Source organism: Festucalex cinctus, chromosome 6 (assembly GCF_051991245.1).
Source record: "Festucalex cinctus isolate MCC-2025b chromosome 6, RoL_Fcin_1.0, whole genome shotgun sequence".
Lineage (NCBI taxonomy): Eukaryota > Metazoa > Chordata > Actinopteri > Syngnathiformes > Syngnathidae > Festucalex > Festucalex cinctus.
The window spans coordinates 20,272,799-20,289,922 of NC_135416.1; the positions used below are offsets into that span (position 1 = coordinate 20,272,799).

General features: G+C 40.7%; 2 protein-coding genes across 9 annotated transcripts in view; one reads left to right on the forward strand and one right to left on the reverse strand.

Moving 5' to 3' along the window:
• On the reverse strand, nucleotides 1-10,666 carry LOC144020607 (ADP-ribosylation factor-binding protein GGA1-like). 6 transcript variants are annotated; one of them, XM_077524246.1, is made up of 17 exons: nucleotides 9,963-10,666; nucleotides 9,398-9,482; nucleotides 9,140-9,215; nucleotides 8,962-9,060; nucleotides 7,116-7,239; nucleotides 6,480-6,574; nucleotides 6,284-6,364; nucleotides 5,035-5,172; nucleotides 4,873-4,954; nucleotides 4,643-4,753; nucleotides 4,421-4,567; nucleotides 4,112-4,155; nucleotides 3,076-3,251; nucleotides 2,450-2,682; nucleotides 2,214-2,383; nucleotides 1,997-2,107; nucleotides 1-462 (listed from the first exon to the last, which is right to left on the reverse strand). In XM_077524246.1, exons 1-17 carry the CDS (start codon nucleotides 10,006-10,008, stop codon nucleotides 349-351), a joined length of 1,932 nt encoding a protein of 643 aa, XP_077380372.1. In that variant the 5' UTR covers nucleotides 10,009-10,666; the 3' UTR covers nucleotides 1-348. The 6 variants fall into 6 exon arrangements, with proteins under 6 accessions (XP_077380372.1, XP_077380371.1, XP_077380369.1 ...); XM_077524245.1 differs by having other exon boundaries at nucleotides 4,421-4,570; nucleotides 9,963-10,663; XM_077524243.1 differs by having other exon boundaries at nucleotides 9,140-10,666.
• Nucleotides 10,057-17,124, forward strand: part of micall1a (MICAL-like 1a) — a 20,821-nt gene continuing 13,753 nt past the window's right edge. For 2 of the 3 annotated variants that reach the window (XM_077524239.1, XM_077524240.1), the window contains exons 1-2: nucleotides 10,057-10,914; nucleotides 16,143-16,191. In XM_077524239.1, the coding sequence (XP_077380365.1) occupies nucleotides 10,769-10,914; nucleotides 16,143-16,191 (195 nt within the window). In that variant the 5' untranslated portion in view covers nucleotides 10,057-10,768. The remainder of the gene's footprint in view (nucleotides 10,915-16,142; nucleotides 16,192-17,124) is intronic. The other variant, XM_077524241.1, reaches the window with a different exon arrangement.

Genomic DNA, 17,124 nt, shown 5'->3' on the forward strand with positions numbered 1-17,124 from the left:
TTCTTTTTTTTTTCACCCATACCAAAGCTGCGTGCTTCTGGAAAAAAAAAATACAATCTATTTTAAATGTACTTCCTGTATCTCAAGGATTGCTCAACTTCAACAGCGTGTACATCAGCAAACATCTATTTTTTTTTAGAAAAAGAGCAGCTTCTCCAAAATGTCTCTGGATGAAATGGATTAAGTTTCAATGTGGCAGCGAGTTGGATGAAGAAAAAGTCACTAGAAGGCATAAGAACATGGATGAAGGTAGAAAAGCTCCTATAATGAAGAGCCACTTTTGCCTCAAATCAGATAACATCTTTATGGAAGCAGCAATCAGATGACAGATAGCAAGGTAGTGCTTTCTCATGTAAGACTTGCCCAAGTGCTTGGAGGGGGGAACTTGTCCACATCACCCGATTCATCGTAAGACTTGTCGCCCAGGTCGAAGGTTAATTTGTATCGCAAACGCACTTTTTCCTGAAATGTGACAAAACGTCAGCCTAGAATTAGTGGAGAAATAAATAATTCTATTACAGTTTAGCAAAAGTGAGCATTATGTTTTTAAAAGGGAAGTCAACAACAACAACAAAATCTTTAAAGTAATACCCAGTAGTTCAAACATGGTATTCGGATTAATATTACAGTACTTTGAGGAATATGAATGAAGCAGCAAAATCCCATCAGTTTTTATCTATCTCAGGCGGCGGCCATTTTGGGCTGTCGACTGAAAATGACATCACAGTTGCCCAGTCCTGGTGTCACGGCTGGATTGGAAGCTGTTAGGAGGCAAATGCTCAAGGGGGAGGGGAAAAAAAAAGAAGAAAGAATTGTTTACTTCGCTGCTAAACCTAACATAAGCGCTCGTGTTTATCAGTGCATTATGTTTATGCTGAAGCATAACTTCTGAGCTGAATAAATGCACTAACACTTTAAAGTGACAGAAAATGTTACTGAGTGTTCAGTCTGAAGCACCTCAAATTTAGGTTGTGACCCTAGGTGTGGCCCTAAAATAAATAATAATATTCGCGACACTTGTGCGGAATAAGCCATTAAGAAAATGCATGGACATAATAATACAAATAATAATAATAATAATAATAATGATGATAATAATGATAATAATAATAATAATAATAATTAAGTGGTAGATGATGGAATAATAATAATGCCCGCCGTTGCTCAGGGTTGAGTTATACCAATCATGGCTCAGCTTCAGAAAGTAGGTGAATCACGATTGGCCGTTGCCTTGTTGACAGCAAGTGGCAAAATGGCCGCCCCCTGAGATGGGTAAAAATGGATGGATTTTGATGCTTAATTCATATTCCTCAAACACAATATTAATTAGAATGCCATGTTGAGACTAGTGAGGGCACATCGAACATATTGTCAAGAAATTTTTGGGGTTGACATCCTTTTAACTCATTCACTTGCAGCCATTTTCACTGAAGCAAAACCCCCTTCGCTCCTGGCTGTTTTACTGGATTTTTATTTATTTTGCAAGGCCCACTGAATATTGTGTTCTATTGCTATAAAAACACCTACCAAAAGAAAGATTAAAGTCTCTTCTTTGATCAGGAAAAAAAGGTATATTTCTATCTGTTTCCGTTTTGCAGCAATTAGCATTAGAATATAGCTAAGTTCATCATTATTCACAAATCTAATTAGAAATGTGAGTATTTGAACATTTTTTAACATGATCTCTTGTACTCTGCTGCCACCTGCTGGCTTTTTTTGTAATTACTACCATTGCCTCACCCGTTGTCTGCAGTTCAGAGGCTGCATCGAAGTCTTCTGTATGTGCTACCATAAAAAAATATATATAAATACGACTCGGGACACTTAAAACATTTAAAATACAATGTATTTCTAAATTTTTGGGAGCAAATGAGTTAAATGGATGATTTGTATTTGGTCCCAGTAGAAAGGGTATTTATTTCTGCAAGTGTCTATGTAACTAAGGATTCTTTAAATCTCACTACGCTATGGATGGACGTAGATGAAAAAAGCAAACCTTGTGAGGGTTAGCCAGTAGCAGAATCTGTGTGATGGCAGCTGGAGGTAGGATGGGATTGAATGCTGGGAGCTCGCTTCTAGAAGGTGGCTGCAGTTTCACTTTCATCACCTAGGAATGAACACATGGACAGTGGATATCTTATTTCATATTTAACTGAATTTGAAAAGGTTCATTGTATCATAAAAGCCTTCTATAGTGACGAGCATAAACACACCTTGGGCACAGCTGCCTGAAAGCGGATGTTGGTGACAGGAGTGGGCGCTGAGGACAACATGGAGATGATCACCACCAACACGTCCGATCGTGACGGCAGACCGTCACGGGCGAAAGTGAACAAGACCCGCAGGCTGTGTTTGTCAAATACAGTCACTGGTAGCAAGCTGCCTAAAACAAACACAAACACGATAATAAATATGCAAACATGTCCAAGGGTTAGCAGCTGCAACTTACTTGGCTGGATTAATTCCAGAGGCACTGTAACATCAGCTAAGGACAGGTCACAGGAGCGAGCAGCTGGCAATAGGCTCTTGTCTACAGCTGAAAATGTCGGATTGAAGTGGAGACTGTCGGGTTGTTCAGGGACTGAACTGGATGATGTTAAAGTTGGCGCATGTCCAGAGTTACAGTTGGCCTTGGTCTGGAGCTCTCGTAAGCTGATTCTGGACGGAGGTTGAAGTTTATCCCTGAATGTCAACATAAAATGATGATATTTTGATGAGATTGACTTGAGAATCACTATATGAAAATTAGTATTGAGACACTTGGACTTTATATTCACAGGATTTGTTGATCCCGAGAAATAGAGATACAAATTTATTTTTGTTCCAGCCATCTAGCCTTCGTTGCTCCACTTAATTTGGGTCACAAACTGTTCAATCAATGTTGGAACTATTTGAGGTGTGCCTCATTCCTTTTGTCCACATATGACCTAACGTAAACTTGGCCTGTCCTCCAGGCTGCAACTTGATTGCAAGAAGCACAGCAGTAGTATAAGATGGTGCCCTCATTCCAATTAATTATTACAAATCCTCCATCGGGAAAACATCACTACTAATGCAAACTAGACTGGTTCTCACCATTTGACCTGCTGGTCCTTAGGAGGGAGGGACTGCTGGAACAATGTCTTCCCAAGCAGGCTGAGCTCATCCATTCCCTTGCGTGCCGCTGCTACAGCCTGTGAAGTTTGGGGTACGCCCAAGCACTGCCTTGAAATTGGGACTGTTGGAGCAGAGAATTCTGGAATGGCAGGAGACTGAGAGAACAAAAAAAGTACACATTTTTTTACATGACTAACATACACTTTGGTTATTGTCAACAAGCATTGCTTTAACTTTCATTCAGGCCATGTACACGTAAAAATGTAAATATACACTAGACTAGTCCTTTGACATAAAAGTTTAATTTGATCAGTGCACTCAGTGACCCCCAGCTATTCACAGGGGGTAGGGATGAACCTTGCCACGATTGGCAAATTTCCACAAATAATGTATAACCCGAAACCTGATGATTTAGTAAATCGACAAAATGTGATGACAACAGGTGACCATGCCTTTGTCATTTTACATATTGTCTTAGAAGTGTATCATTTTAGGTTATAGCAGTGTTTCTCAATTATCCCCCCCCCCCCCCCCCCCCCCCAAAAAAAATCTCTACCGCCACTATAAATAGTATACTAGTATCACTAACGTCAATAAAAGTGTTTTATGTACACTTCTACAGAAGAGGAGCGAACGCTCCTTGTATACTCTCTGACAATGAGCGCACCACTGCCACCTATTGTAGTGGACGTAAAATTACACTTTACTCTAGGATATATATATATATATATATATATATATATATATATATATATATATATATTAGTCATGTTCACTCTCTCTGGCATCAACATGTCGTGCCCCTCGAGGTACACCCCACTCCTATTTAAAAAGGAATGGGTTATAGCACCACCTGCTGCATGGCCACGTACATGACAGTCAAGATATTTCTTTTTTTTTTTTTTTTTAAACATCTTTCTTTTTTAACCCTCCCGTCTGGCCAAAGCCTCAAGCAGTTCAAGGGACGTGTTCAAAAATTGGCTGTATGCTAATGTGAACTTTTATTATATCCCACCTGTAAAGTCTTCTGAGGCTCACAGGATTCTGTCACATTCAGTCCTAGGAAATCAGAAACAATGAACAATTTAAGGTGATGCATTACCTGTTAAATAATATTTAAAAAAAAAAAAAAAAAAAGTCCAGATGGAGCCCACTGTGTACTGACTCAACATTGTGGGTTGCAGCCACCTATTTAACAGCAGGTTCTAGTCGATGGAAATAAGACAAAACTGCTGTGCAAACAAAGCTGACTCAACTCATTTTTGAGTTTTTAGGCCAGCATCTCGTTTGAGGTTTACATGCAAGCTGAGACATTTGTGCTTACCCAGCGACATGAGCTCATCAACCAGGAGACTGCCGCCAATGTTCTCAGACAAGGCATCGAGTAGGTTGGAGGCTTGTGCGTTTAATGGTGACGTGTTGGCTGGCGCGCTCAGTCCTGTCAGGTCCATTAAGGTGGGGCTACCGTTTCCTTCTTTGAATCAGAAACAATTATGATCTGGCGGCAAATCGATGCAGTGACCAACAAGCACGTATTTGATCCTACCTGGTTGTGGAGGCGTGTTTTCACAGGCATCTGTCACCTTCTCACCTTTCACCTGCTGCTTGTAGATGTTAATTACCTGCGTCAAGCTATCATTGGCCTGTAAGATATCCGCTGGAAAAACAAAACCTATTTATTAGCCCAAGTGTTCTCATCTAATAACAGTAGGAAACAACCCATTAATCGGGTATAGTGTCCTAACTAAAGCCCTCAAGCATTTTAGTTACCCTTACCTAAGGCTTCATCATTGTCCTCTGTATCACTGGCTAACCTGAACAACGTGGGTCTCATTTTTTCACAGCGCTGGTAAAGATTCTGTTAAGACAAGACAGATGGTTAATAAAACCAAGCCCTCCACTCCAGCATTTGTGTGAATCTGCAGTCTTTATTATAACCTTAATGAGCTCCTGATTGCTCCGTGAGCTGCCCCCCTGGTTGTAGCCCTCCAGAAGCTGACTCAGCAGGCTCACACTCTCCTTTACCTCCTGAATGGCGTTTATCCGCTTTGAAACTTTCTCATTGCGCTTCTGGTCCTACAAAAAAACAAAACAATCTGGTCATCATGGCCAGTCAAAATACAAAAATAAATGACTACTGCACTGAGTTATGGTTCATCATTTGCTCCCCCACATAATTTTTTATGCATACTCTTTTATAGGTTTTTACAGTGTTCAGACAAGTCTGAATTTAGAGTTGTACACTTTCAGCATTGTTCCATGTTGTACCATGTGGTGCCACACTCAGGAAGATGAGGTAATAACAGCTGGACCATATTGAATCAAGTCAAAAATCCCGCTGAATCAAATCATTCAACTTCTACAATAAAAAGTATTGCACCCCATGTGTTGACATGTGGATCAAATTGTCTTAAATCTGAGAACCTGTGAGAATTGTTGTAGGGTCTAATTGTAATTCAATTGTAAGTGTTGCTGCATGTTTGTTAAGTAGCCGTGGGAATGTTTATAACAGTTAACATTTATGCTAATTTCCATTAGCCTATCTATGGCATTGCACATTATATGTTAGCATTAAGCTCACAGTGTCATTAGATGAAATTATATAGTATGGTTAGACAATTTGGTGTTTAAATATACAATTTTTACTCTCTTTTGTTTTCCACGTCAGTTCTACACTAAATTTCAACTAGTTCATAACAAATAAATATTGATGCTAGTAAGCGTCACAAGTTAACAATTTATATGGAGAACTGTGTGAGTGTCTTCTTTTCCATCCATCCATCCATCCATTTTCTGAACCGCTTACTCCTCACAAGAGTCACGGGGGGTGCTGGAGCCTATCCCAGCTGGCTATAGGCAGCATGCGTGTCTTCATTTCTTCAAATCTCCCAATTCTTGACAGCTAGAGTAACATGCACTAATAACTACTATAGAAAGTGTGTTTTAATACGTTTAACCCCTAATTTATAAATTTACATGTTTTTATAGTGTGTGTGGAAGGGATAAAACTATTTTAAAAAATGACATGGTCTCTCTGTACTACAGATTTTGCCCTATCATGCAGGTGAGTCTAGAAAATAATCCATTGCAATGAACAGGTGTTTACTGTATCTGCAAAGAGTGTGCAGATATGTGTGTGGCCTCATACTGTACACCGCATGAGATAATAATGCAACAAATGACTCACCTCCTGGACCATTGCCTTAATAAGCATGTTTGCAGCTCTTAGATCTTCAGGACGAGTGCTGTTCAGTAAGCGAGAAAGCGTCTAAAAATAAACAAAAAAACAACACAGACAGTTTTGTGAACACTATCCCCGGGAGAAAGATGGTCAGAAGTATCCTTGCTCGATGCTTCTTCGTAATCAGGCATGCTATGCATACCTTTGACTTCTCTTCATCCTCAAAGATGGTGCCTTTGGTTCTAGGTTGAGGGGTTGGGAAGGGCGCATTATGGTTTATATCCTGCTTGACAATGCCTGGAAGAGAACAGGGACACATATCAACCACAGTTGAATAAACATTTTGTCATCAGCACGGATCCTGTTTAAACGATTTGGGCCACCTCTGATCCTCCTTGATGGCTCATAGCCATCTGGGTATGGAAATGTATTTTTGACATTATAAGTTAGTGGGTTGTTAGGACATTATACATACATCGTAGGGGGTTATTTAACATGCTTAATGATACTCCCCTCCATACTTTGTGGGTTTATTTGTATAGGCAGGCATTCCAGTAGGACTAGATTTTTTTCAACTGTACAGTAAACCAGTGCAGACAGTGTGGGAAGTCCTACATGAATAAAATTGACTTACTTGTTACACTGTCACAGATATATTATTAGCAATCACTTGGAACATTGGTCTCATGCTTATTGCTCAACATGTACCAAAAAAGAGAACAGCCATGAAAACATCCAAAGGAAACTGTAGCCTCTTAAATGAACACTGGCATCTTTCCTGTTTGGAAAACAACTTCCAACTTGGTTAATGATATTCTCAAACGCCTGATGGACTTACTCTGTTTCTTCAAAATCCGATAGGCATCAGCTATCTTAGTCTCATCTGGAAATGTCACTGTCCAGCTGAACATCATTTCTTGAATCTTTGTCTTGATTTGTTTTGGGGCACGGATACCTAAGTACTATGAAAGAGATATTGAGGAAGATTTATTTATTTATTTATTTTTTAGAAAATGCAAACAAAAGATAACAATTTAATATTACTGTTGAAAAGATCAGCAGCAGACTTGCAACAAAATTTAAGCTGAATGTCCAGCCTGTGTTCAAGCCGGTGGTTTTTAATAGTGTTGTTCCGATACCGATACTGGTATCGGCAGAGGTGCCGATACTGCATGAAAACAGTGGTATCGGTATCGGTGACTACTCACAAGTAACATGCCAATACCATTAATTCCAACGCTAATATAGAATTTTGGATGCAGCATCTTGTGACTTGCTCGTGCATAACATTCACTGATATATGACATGTTCACTGCATGCCGATCTAAGATATCCTATTGGCCCTTGAATGCTCTGAACCAATGGCAGGACAGCTTTTTCATGTTGAGGTAAAAAAAATATTAAGTGTCGGTATGGTATCGGTATCGGCCGATACTGCAAAGCTGAGTATCGGTATCGGTATCGGGAGCCAAAAAACGGTATCGGAACAACACTAGTTTTTAACCTTACTGGATGTACTGAACCCCAACAGCTTCCTTTGCACATTGACCAAACCCTTCTTTATTGTAAATTATATATACCCTTCTTTATTGAAAATATTATTAAGACAAAAAGTTTGGGGTTTACTGATGAACAAAATGAAAAGGGAGCGAATAGCTCTCTCTTCACCTTGAATTCAACAAGAATTGTGTTCTTGTAATTCCCATCATCATATAGCTTAAGAAAGGGTACGATGAAAACAGCATTTTCTTTTTTCTTTTTTCTGCCTGAGATAGCATGAAGAGATTAGAAACACCAAATTCCCGGCAGAAAAAGATAGGCCAAGCAATGTAGCATGATCACCTGCATCCAATGATGGCCAAGCCATCATGAATCATACAAGTCAGGTGTGTGTCTTGACCTCCACTGAACCCCTGGGGTTCGATCAAACCCAGGTTAAGAACCACTGGTTTGAACACTGCTTGTCATTGGCTACAAAATTCACCATTAAAGGCACTGTCTGCCAGTTTCACTCTGGAAAATACAGGATTTAAACAATCAAACTACTTCTCAATTTACATATCAGGGCTTGTCTTCATTTCTGGTGGTGAGTTCGTCCTAAACGCGCAGCCCCCCATCCTGTATTTTGCCATTTTGTGTTTGTTTTGTAAACAGCGGGACGTTTCTGTGGATAGACAGTGTTTACACCCCTCCAGCCAATCGCAGAGCAGGGGGGTGGTGTGTCGCAAACTGGGCGGGCGAACGTGTCGGCTTTGTGACGTCACTCCCGCGGCAATTTGAAAGCACGTACGGATTTTTTTTTTCACTCACTCACAGAAGTTTACGTGTGAATGAGTGAGTAAAAAAAAAAAAAAAAAATCTGGGGGGGGTTTAGGACGAAGTCACCACCAGAAATGAAGACAAGCCCTGATATGTAAGTTGAGAAGTAGTTTGATTGTTTAAATCCTGTATTTAAAAAGTGCCTTTTCCAGAGTGAAACTGGCAGACAGTGCCTTTAAATGGATATTTACACAACTCATAACACACAGAAAAATAGTTATTTGTTTTCTGTGAATACAAGGTTGCTAGGTTTGGTTAGATCTGCAAATGAAAACACTAATATACATCTTAGTTGCACTTTCTTGTTGATATTGTCATTGATTTACTGTGACTAACTGAAGTGATAAACATCAGTTAATTGTTACCTTAGGTGAGACCACCTTAATGAGCTCATTGAGAAAACGGAACTTTCCAACTTCACTGTGAAACCGCTTACCACAATTCTTCATGCAGGATTCCAGAACCTGGACATCAACAACAACAAAAGAGACTATGTTGAAATGACAAAATTAAGTTAAGTCAATACTGTAAGCAAGACTTTACCAGTAGTGCTTGCATGGCCTCCCATTCCTGAGGAGACTGGATTTTGTGGGCCAGGAGTTTGGTTGCAAGCTGGGGACTAATTTTACATACAGGTGGTAAATTACGGCATAAAATACAATTTAGTGCAATCAGCATATAAAAAAAAGGTAAGGCATGCAAAACAAAACCTGTAGAAGCATTGAAATTGTGAGAACATTTTGCACAATGGTTTGCGATACTTGGAAAATGTTGACGTATGCACATGGTTAAAATGCTCACCCATCAGGTTCATTGTCGAGTAGCTCACAAAACGCTTTGATACTGTGCCAATCGTTGTCCTTATTCAAAGGACTGGTGGCCTTATCTGTATTGGAGGCAGATTCCTGAGAGGTTAGTTCAAACACCTTGCGTTTGAACTACTAATGGTAGTGATTTCTCCTGACGTTTTCAAAGGTTCAAAATGAAATTGCAACGTAAGCGTCTACATGAAGCTTTTATTTGTTATTTATTAGTTCAGCTCACAACGTGACATTTGGGTTAAGGCATCTGAATTTTTATTAAATTAGTATTCAGAAGTCTACGTTTGATTTCGATTTCCAGCCTATTTTTAAGTGCGCGTGCAAATGTAAACGTGGGAAAAACATGCAGATAAGGGGACATAGCTTTCCCACTACGATTTACTACGATCTACAAACGTTTTATGATCGCACTTATTCTATGCTTGATTGAAAACAAGAAAAAAAATCTAATAAAGCTACAATCGAAAGCAACAAATTGGGACTGACTATCTTAAACACATTATCTTCATATGTTTTTAAACATAAATTATTTTAATATTACTGACTGATACGCGACTGGAGTGTGTCCTCTTCCGGCGGCGCTTCTGCCATCTTCTGGGAATTCCAAACTAGGGGTTAGATCTCGCGTGGTTTTGTAATATCGCGTGATTGGCCAATGGGCGTCGAGTTTGTCCGTAGCGCCCCCAGTGGGGCGCGGCGCGGAATCAAACAACAGAGTGACATTGTGGAGGTTAAAGGTTTGCCAGCGAGGATGGACCTGCATCGGCGACAAGCTCCTGTGCTCGAAGGGGGCGTTTTTTAACAACGTTTGGTGGGAATAACGCTGGACTTTTCTTTTAACTCAGCACGATACCGTCACTGCGGCGCGCACAGCCAAACCAAGGCAAAAAAAAAAAAAAGGAAGAAAAAACGCGTATTGCGGTCCACACCTCAGAGAGAGGAAGCTGCTGCATCTGCTTCGATTGGAATTAAATAATTATTCCTCCGTTCTGCCCAAAGTCGTGATTTTAAAGAAACACTATATATGTCCGGGACGCTGCTAGCTTGCTAGCAAAGTCGGCTGCTGTAAGAACTTTACTGCTGGTAAGCTTGGAGCTAGCAACTTATTTTGGATATCAGCTGTGTGTTCTTCCATCTGTTTGCTTGAAATTGGTGTCCAGGATAAATAAAGACATCATCACGGAGGTCAGAATTGTGAGACTAAAATGCAATTCTATGTACAAAAAGTTTGCTGATATTTGGCTGGCTGGCGCGGCGCCGCGTTGGTGGTTAAAAGTGACGTATCGGCGCTCCCGTCGCCCCTCGGCGAAACTCTTCTGATGACTGACGCCGCCCGGAACACTACGGCACGATGATGGGATCTCTGAAGGCTCTCCAGGAGTGGTGTCGGATACAGTGTGAACATTATCACGATGTGGAAATCAAGGACATGTCGACGTCCTTTCGGGACGGCTTGGCGTTTTGCGCCATCATACATCGCTACAGGCCAGAGTTGATGTAAGTACACATTCCAGTAGTTGTGGAAATATGATACTATGAAATGGTGCATTCTATACAACCACAGATTTAGTGGAGTTTGGAACTGTAATGAACAATCCAGACTGGATTTCGTGAGCCAGAAGTCTGATTGCAAAGCAGGGAACAGTAAAAATTTGTGAAAACTGATCAGGCGTGCATCATGATGATGAGCTTATGATATGCATGCTTTATCTAAAGCAAAACCTGTAGAAATGTTTAAAGCGTGTATAAATTTTGCACGATACTACAATGAAGTAACTTTCCCCCCCAAGTGGATATTTTGCTGTGAAAGTGTGTTTTAATAAGTTTACTTGTTTTTCGAGAATTTACATGTTTTTGTAGTGTGTGGAATGGATAGAACTTTATTTAAAAATGACATGGTCTGAAGAACTTTACTGCTGCAAGCTTACTGCGGAAGTGACGGACTGTCCGTTGCCGATGGACGCTCGTTTTTCTGACGGATGGTGAGAAACCTTTTAAAATATGGTGGACTAATAAACTGGGACTCATTTTCAGCCCTGGAGTTTCAGGGCTCAGACCAGCCCACTTTAGTTCACATTTTAATGAACATACACAATTTTAAAGTTTGTGTATCAATGTAAAATAGATGAACATTCCATCCATCCATCCATCCATCCATCCATCCATCCGTTTTCTTAACCGCTTACTCCACACAAGGGTCGCGGGGGAGCTGAAGCCTGCCCCAGCTAGCTTCGGACAGGAGGTGGGGTGCACCCTGAACCGGTTGCCAGCCAATTGCAGGGCACACAGTGACAAACAGCCATCCAGACTCACAATCACACCTAGGGACAATTCAGAGCGCCCAATTAACCTGCCATGCATGTCTTTTGGAATGTGGGAGGAGACCGGAGTACCTGGAGAAAACCCACACAGGAACGTGCACTTTTAAAACAATGTGTGGGCTCTTGCCTGCCGATTTGCAGCCCGAAATATAGGACGGCCCACCGGGAATTGTCCTGCGTCCAGATGGCCCAGTCCGGGCCTGTGTATAATCATCACTCGCTTGTCAGGGAGCCTACAAATTCTGCGCCACAAGCTTGTGTCAAATGGTTAAGGCAGTCACCCAAAAGGTGCGAGACCACGGGTTCGAATCCCGTTCTGTACATTTGTTAAAATGATTTTTATACTACAATTTCTTGAAAACAGCACATACTGTATACCCTCAGGTTAGGGGTTAGGGTGAGGCTGGTAATGCGGCATCAGTACTTGATTACGGTAACTAGTGACTATTCAAGAGTTGAGTAATTAATAATGGTATCGATCTGGTAAAAAGTGGTATTGAACATTCTTAGTTTGAATATGTGAATGTGAGTATAGCATCCATCATCACTTTAGACACCAACATCAACTGTAATAGACATTGGGAGGAAGCTCATTGTGCTGGCACTACCACTGCCTGACAAGCATTGTGCTGCGCGGAACAACACACCACTCTCTGCTTTCATCAACACAAACACACATTACCGTAATATAAAAACACGGTGTTGTGTTTGTCCAAGCAGACCCTTTCCCCATCTGACGTGTTTGATTTGTTGGAACAGTAGACGTTAAGATGTGAGTCATATAGTTAAAAGATGACTCCATTCCATTAATAATCCCAGCCAGTCCAGTCAGCAGTCATGTGCTGTGAACAAGATCATCTAAATGGAATGTAACCACCAAGTAATCACCTCTGTAAGTCACACATTCAATTATCTGATTGTAAGTCGATCTGCCTAGCCTGTTAGGTCATCATGCAGTTACCGGCGTGTACTGGGATATTCATGAGTCACTGTGTAAGTACGTAACATTTACCAGTTGTTGTTGTGGTATAGTGTGAAAGGAGTTGACAATAATCCCTCTTCTAATTTCTCAGGGGAAATGGGATGCGAATGAAGTTTCTTTCTTCCGTGGTCCAGAAAATGAGAAAACAGCAAACTTCCCCTGGATGACTAAGTCAATGAAACGGAAAATGTCTGAACTGTGCACAGCAGTAACTGTGCAAGTAGCACTAAATAGTCATCTTTTGAGCTCTGTCTCTTCCATTTGTATCCCAGCATGGCTCCCTGTTTGGCCCCCAGTGTGTACAGTAGCTGCAGTCCCACAGAGCGGCTCGCTCTGATCCAGACAGACAGCCCGTCAGGGTAATCTGCAGCCAAGGCCTCTGCCTGTCAAACTGGATTTACTTCTCTAATATGGGCGCTGGCCATTGTAGTCTCTGTAACTACTGTGTTCTCATGGAGTTAGACAGTTGTGTTTTAGAACTTTACGTTTATCATGGACATGACTGTAATATTGGTTTGGAGGGTTTTAATTATTTATTGACCAGGGTGAAATGATGTATTCTATTGGGTGCACAAGTTTGAATTTATTTTGAATTATAAGTAAGTATACACATGCTTAAATCTATGCAAACATCTCTATTAACTCAACTCAAGTTTATTTATATAGCGCCTTCAAACAGCCTGGGCTGTCACAAAGCGCTTTACAAAAACACACAAAAAAACCAACCATAACATAACATAAAACATTAACACCAATACAATACAATCACAACAAAACAACCTTCTTCCATTCCTACATACGCTTTGATGTTTGAAGCAGCTATAGATGAAAGAGGACACAAATCAGTCTCCTTTCAGCAGTTGATCAGAGACGCGATCTCAACAAGCATAACGTCACACACGTTTTCTAGAAGCTAAGTTTGCTTATAAGCTAGCTCATAAACAAGCAGCTGCTGCGTTTGGGACGAGCACCATACACATAAAAAGAATGGTTTGATTTTCCAGTTTCATCCAAACTGCTTCTCCTCCAAGAGCCGAACCTCCATCTAGTCCATGCTAGGGATGTAACGATATCCAAACATCACGATACGATATTGTCATGATATGAAGTTCACGATACAATAATTATAACGATATTGTGGGGGTGTTGGCGATATTTAAAAAAGATCACAATATTGTAAAAAAAGAGAGCTCATACAAAAAAAAGCACAATATTGTGCTTTTGTACATAGCAATGCATATAAACCACCGACAAGCTCTAATAACAATATTAAGGCACTTACTTGGTAATGCAAGCACACAAGCAAATTAGGTTCCCCTTCATCTGACAATTAGCATAGATTTTAAACATAGAAGGCCAAAACATCCCTAATGAAAATAAAATTGCACTAATAAACTAGCCACTAGAGTGTGCTAGAACTGCACGAATGGAAATCAACCTGACTTTTTTAACAGACGTGTTCCTTTTAAATATTGTGAACATGACGACGACGATATTGTGGTAGTTTTAATATCATGATATTGCCCTTATCATGACATCCCTAATCCTTGCCCCGCGCACATTACCGCGCTTAGCGCCGCCGTTCGGATCCTCAGCTCCCCGCCATCCATCTTAGCTCACCAGCGTAGACTCACTACTGTCCAGCAGCGCCGACTTTTCCACCAAGCAAAAAGGGGCTGTGAAAAATGCTGCCTATTTCCTGGTGCAAAAAACACAAGCAACCCGCAGGTGCCCAGTGGGACAGTCGGATAGCCCCGACATTCCCCCATCAGAAGCCGTGCTGCTTCAGGCGTGCCACAACCGCCGGGCACCAACACTGTCCCTCGAGGAATATCACGGCCATAACGCCGACAACAGTCCAGTCCAAAAACGCCATCCATCCAGCTCACCAGCGCCGATCTCTCTACCGAGCAGAAGGGGCTGTGAAAAATGGTGCCTGTTTTCCTGGCACAAAAAACACAAGCGCACAAGAGCACTGAACACTATCCAGTAGGATAGTCGGCTAGCCCTGACATCCCCCCATCAGAAACCGTGCTGGTGCAGGCAAAGAACAGCGAATCTTTTGATGACTGCATGCAGTTCTTTTAGGATTGCATCTAAGAATAATTTTAATAATCAATTGATCTGTTGATTACAGTATTTTGTCAATGAATGGTATTCAAAAATAAAATAATTTCCACCCCTTTTAAAAAAAATTTTTTAAAAAAAAATGCACAAACATAAATTATTATTCACTTACTGGTTTGGCCCATAATAACATTTCATAAAGTAGGCAAAAATGTTGATCAAAGTCACATTTTGCTTTCATGGTAGACTCTAAAAATTGTAGAATATTTACTGCCCAGAGGAAGAAATTCCAAGGATTTTGACCATTTTAAATTAAACAAGGTCTCTATCCAATTAATCAAGTATCAAAATAATTATCGTTTAGTTGCAGCTGTAATTTTATCCAACTTTCAGGTTTGACTGTCAGCAAGATTATGCCAAAAAAAAAAGTTTTTTATTGCCTTTAAGATCTGTAGCAGGCTGCGTTGGGCCCAGAGGAAATGTACAATAAAATAACATTTTAGTATAGATCCAGATAGTATTCAGGATTTTTTTTCATTGATCCTTGTGAAAACTCTCAATGGAATAATTGAACTACTTCTGCACATGTACAACAGGTGTCTAGTATGACGCACAAAACGATCTCACCCACAGTTTGCCAAAAATAAACTATGGAATGAAGCACAGTCATGGTGGACTGGGATCACTATCTGTCATCGGTGTGAGGGTGTGACACTCCAAAATTATCCTGAACACATTTGACACAGTTACACTGTTTGCTTGACCATCAAGACCAGCCTTTAAAATGGAGCGGCTGCTTTTTGTGTTCAAGTGCTTGGGACCAGTTTCGAGTGAACACAGGTCACTTGTGTGAGCTCTTTCAGGGGGGTTGGCCTTGCTGAGAATTCCACCTACATAGTCTCACAAGCCCTCTCTCTGTTTTTCCCTCGTCCATGTTATTTAAACTCCTACACTCTTTCCAACGTGCCTTTGCAAACATGCGGACAAGCACGTTTTCATCCAGGAACACCTCAGATTTTTTTTCCCACTTTAAAGCAGGATGTTTACTGGTGAGAGCCATGCTTCCTAGCTCCGGGCCCTTTGTAATCATCATGGCACCACTGCCAATTTTTCCCTTTTGTCCTTTTCCCCCACCCTGTATCATTGAGTTTGTGGTTGCAGTAGCAAACTGTAGCAGCTAAATAGCTTAAATGCTTAGCAGGTCTGTCCATCGTGCAGTTCAGACACCTTTTTTGGAGGTTCTGAACAGAAGTAGGTCACTAAATACAAAGCTGCTGTAATCACGTTTCTCTTGGTAAATCGGCCCAGTTACACACTTTATAACAAACTGATGTTGTTTGTGTGTCTGGTTGCAGAGACTTTGGCTCACTGTCTAAAGATGACATCTATGAGAACAACCGACTGGTAAGTTCATTCCTTGTGTGAGGACGATTGTTGTTAACTCATTCACCCCCAGCCATATTCACTGAAGCAACCCTCTTCGCTCCCGGATGTTTTACTGGATTTTGACTGATTGTGAAAGGCCCACAGAATATTATTTTCTAGGGGTGTGAATTGCCTAGTACCTGACGATTCGATTCGTATCACGATTCACAGGTCACGATTCGATTCGATACCGATTAATCCCGATACGAATTTATAAGTCGATTGTTGCGATTTCTTTTCATTCAAATTTAGAAAATACTAATCAGTAAGCTTGTAGAGTGTAAGATTTATATGAAAATGTATTATTTATTTATCTGAAATTTCAGTCTTATAGAGGTTGTAGTCTGTTTCATGTTTGAACAGCATTAAAATAAAATATTAAGGCTTAATGTTCCGTTCATATAACATTCTTCCATGCTCAAGGTGTGAATCCTAACCCGAAGTCAGACGTTTTGTTGAATATTTTTCCATTAAAAATGGAAGTTTAAAAATCGATTCACACACACACACACACACACACACACACACACACACAAAAAGGCAATGATGATAAGACGTTGAATCGGTAAGACTACCGAATGAACATTTCTGAGCTCTTAAAAAACAAACAAAAAAAAATCGATTTTTTTTTGAGAATCGATTCGAGAATCGCGCGATGTAGTATCGCGATATATCGCCGAATCGATTTTTTTTTAACACCCCTATTATTTTCTATTGCTATAACAGTGTTTCTCAATTCCAGTCCTCAGGGCCCCCTAGCCAGCCTATTTTCCATGTCTCCCAATTCCCAATGTAGCTGATTCCAATGACAGCTAATCAGCAAGCTCTGGAGAGGCCTGATAACGACCCTCACCTGCGTTCAATTGGGAGACATGGAAAACAGGCTGGATAGGGGGCCCTGAGGACCGGAAT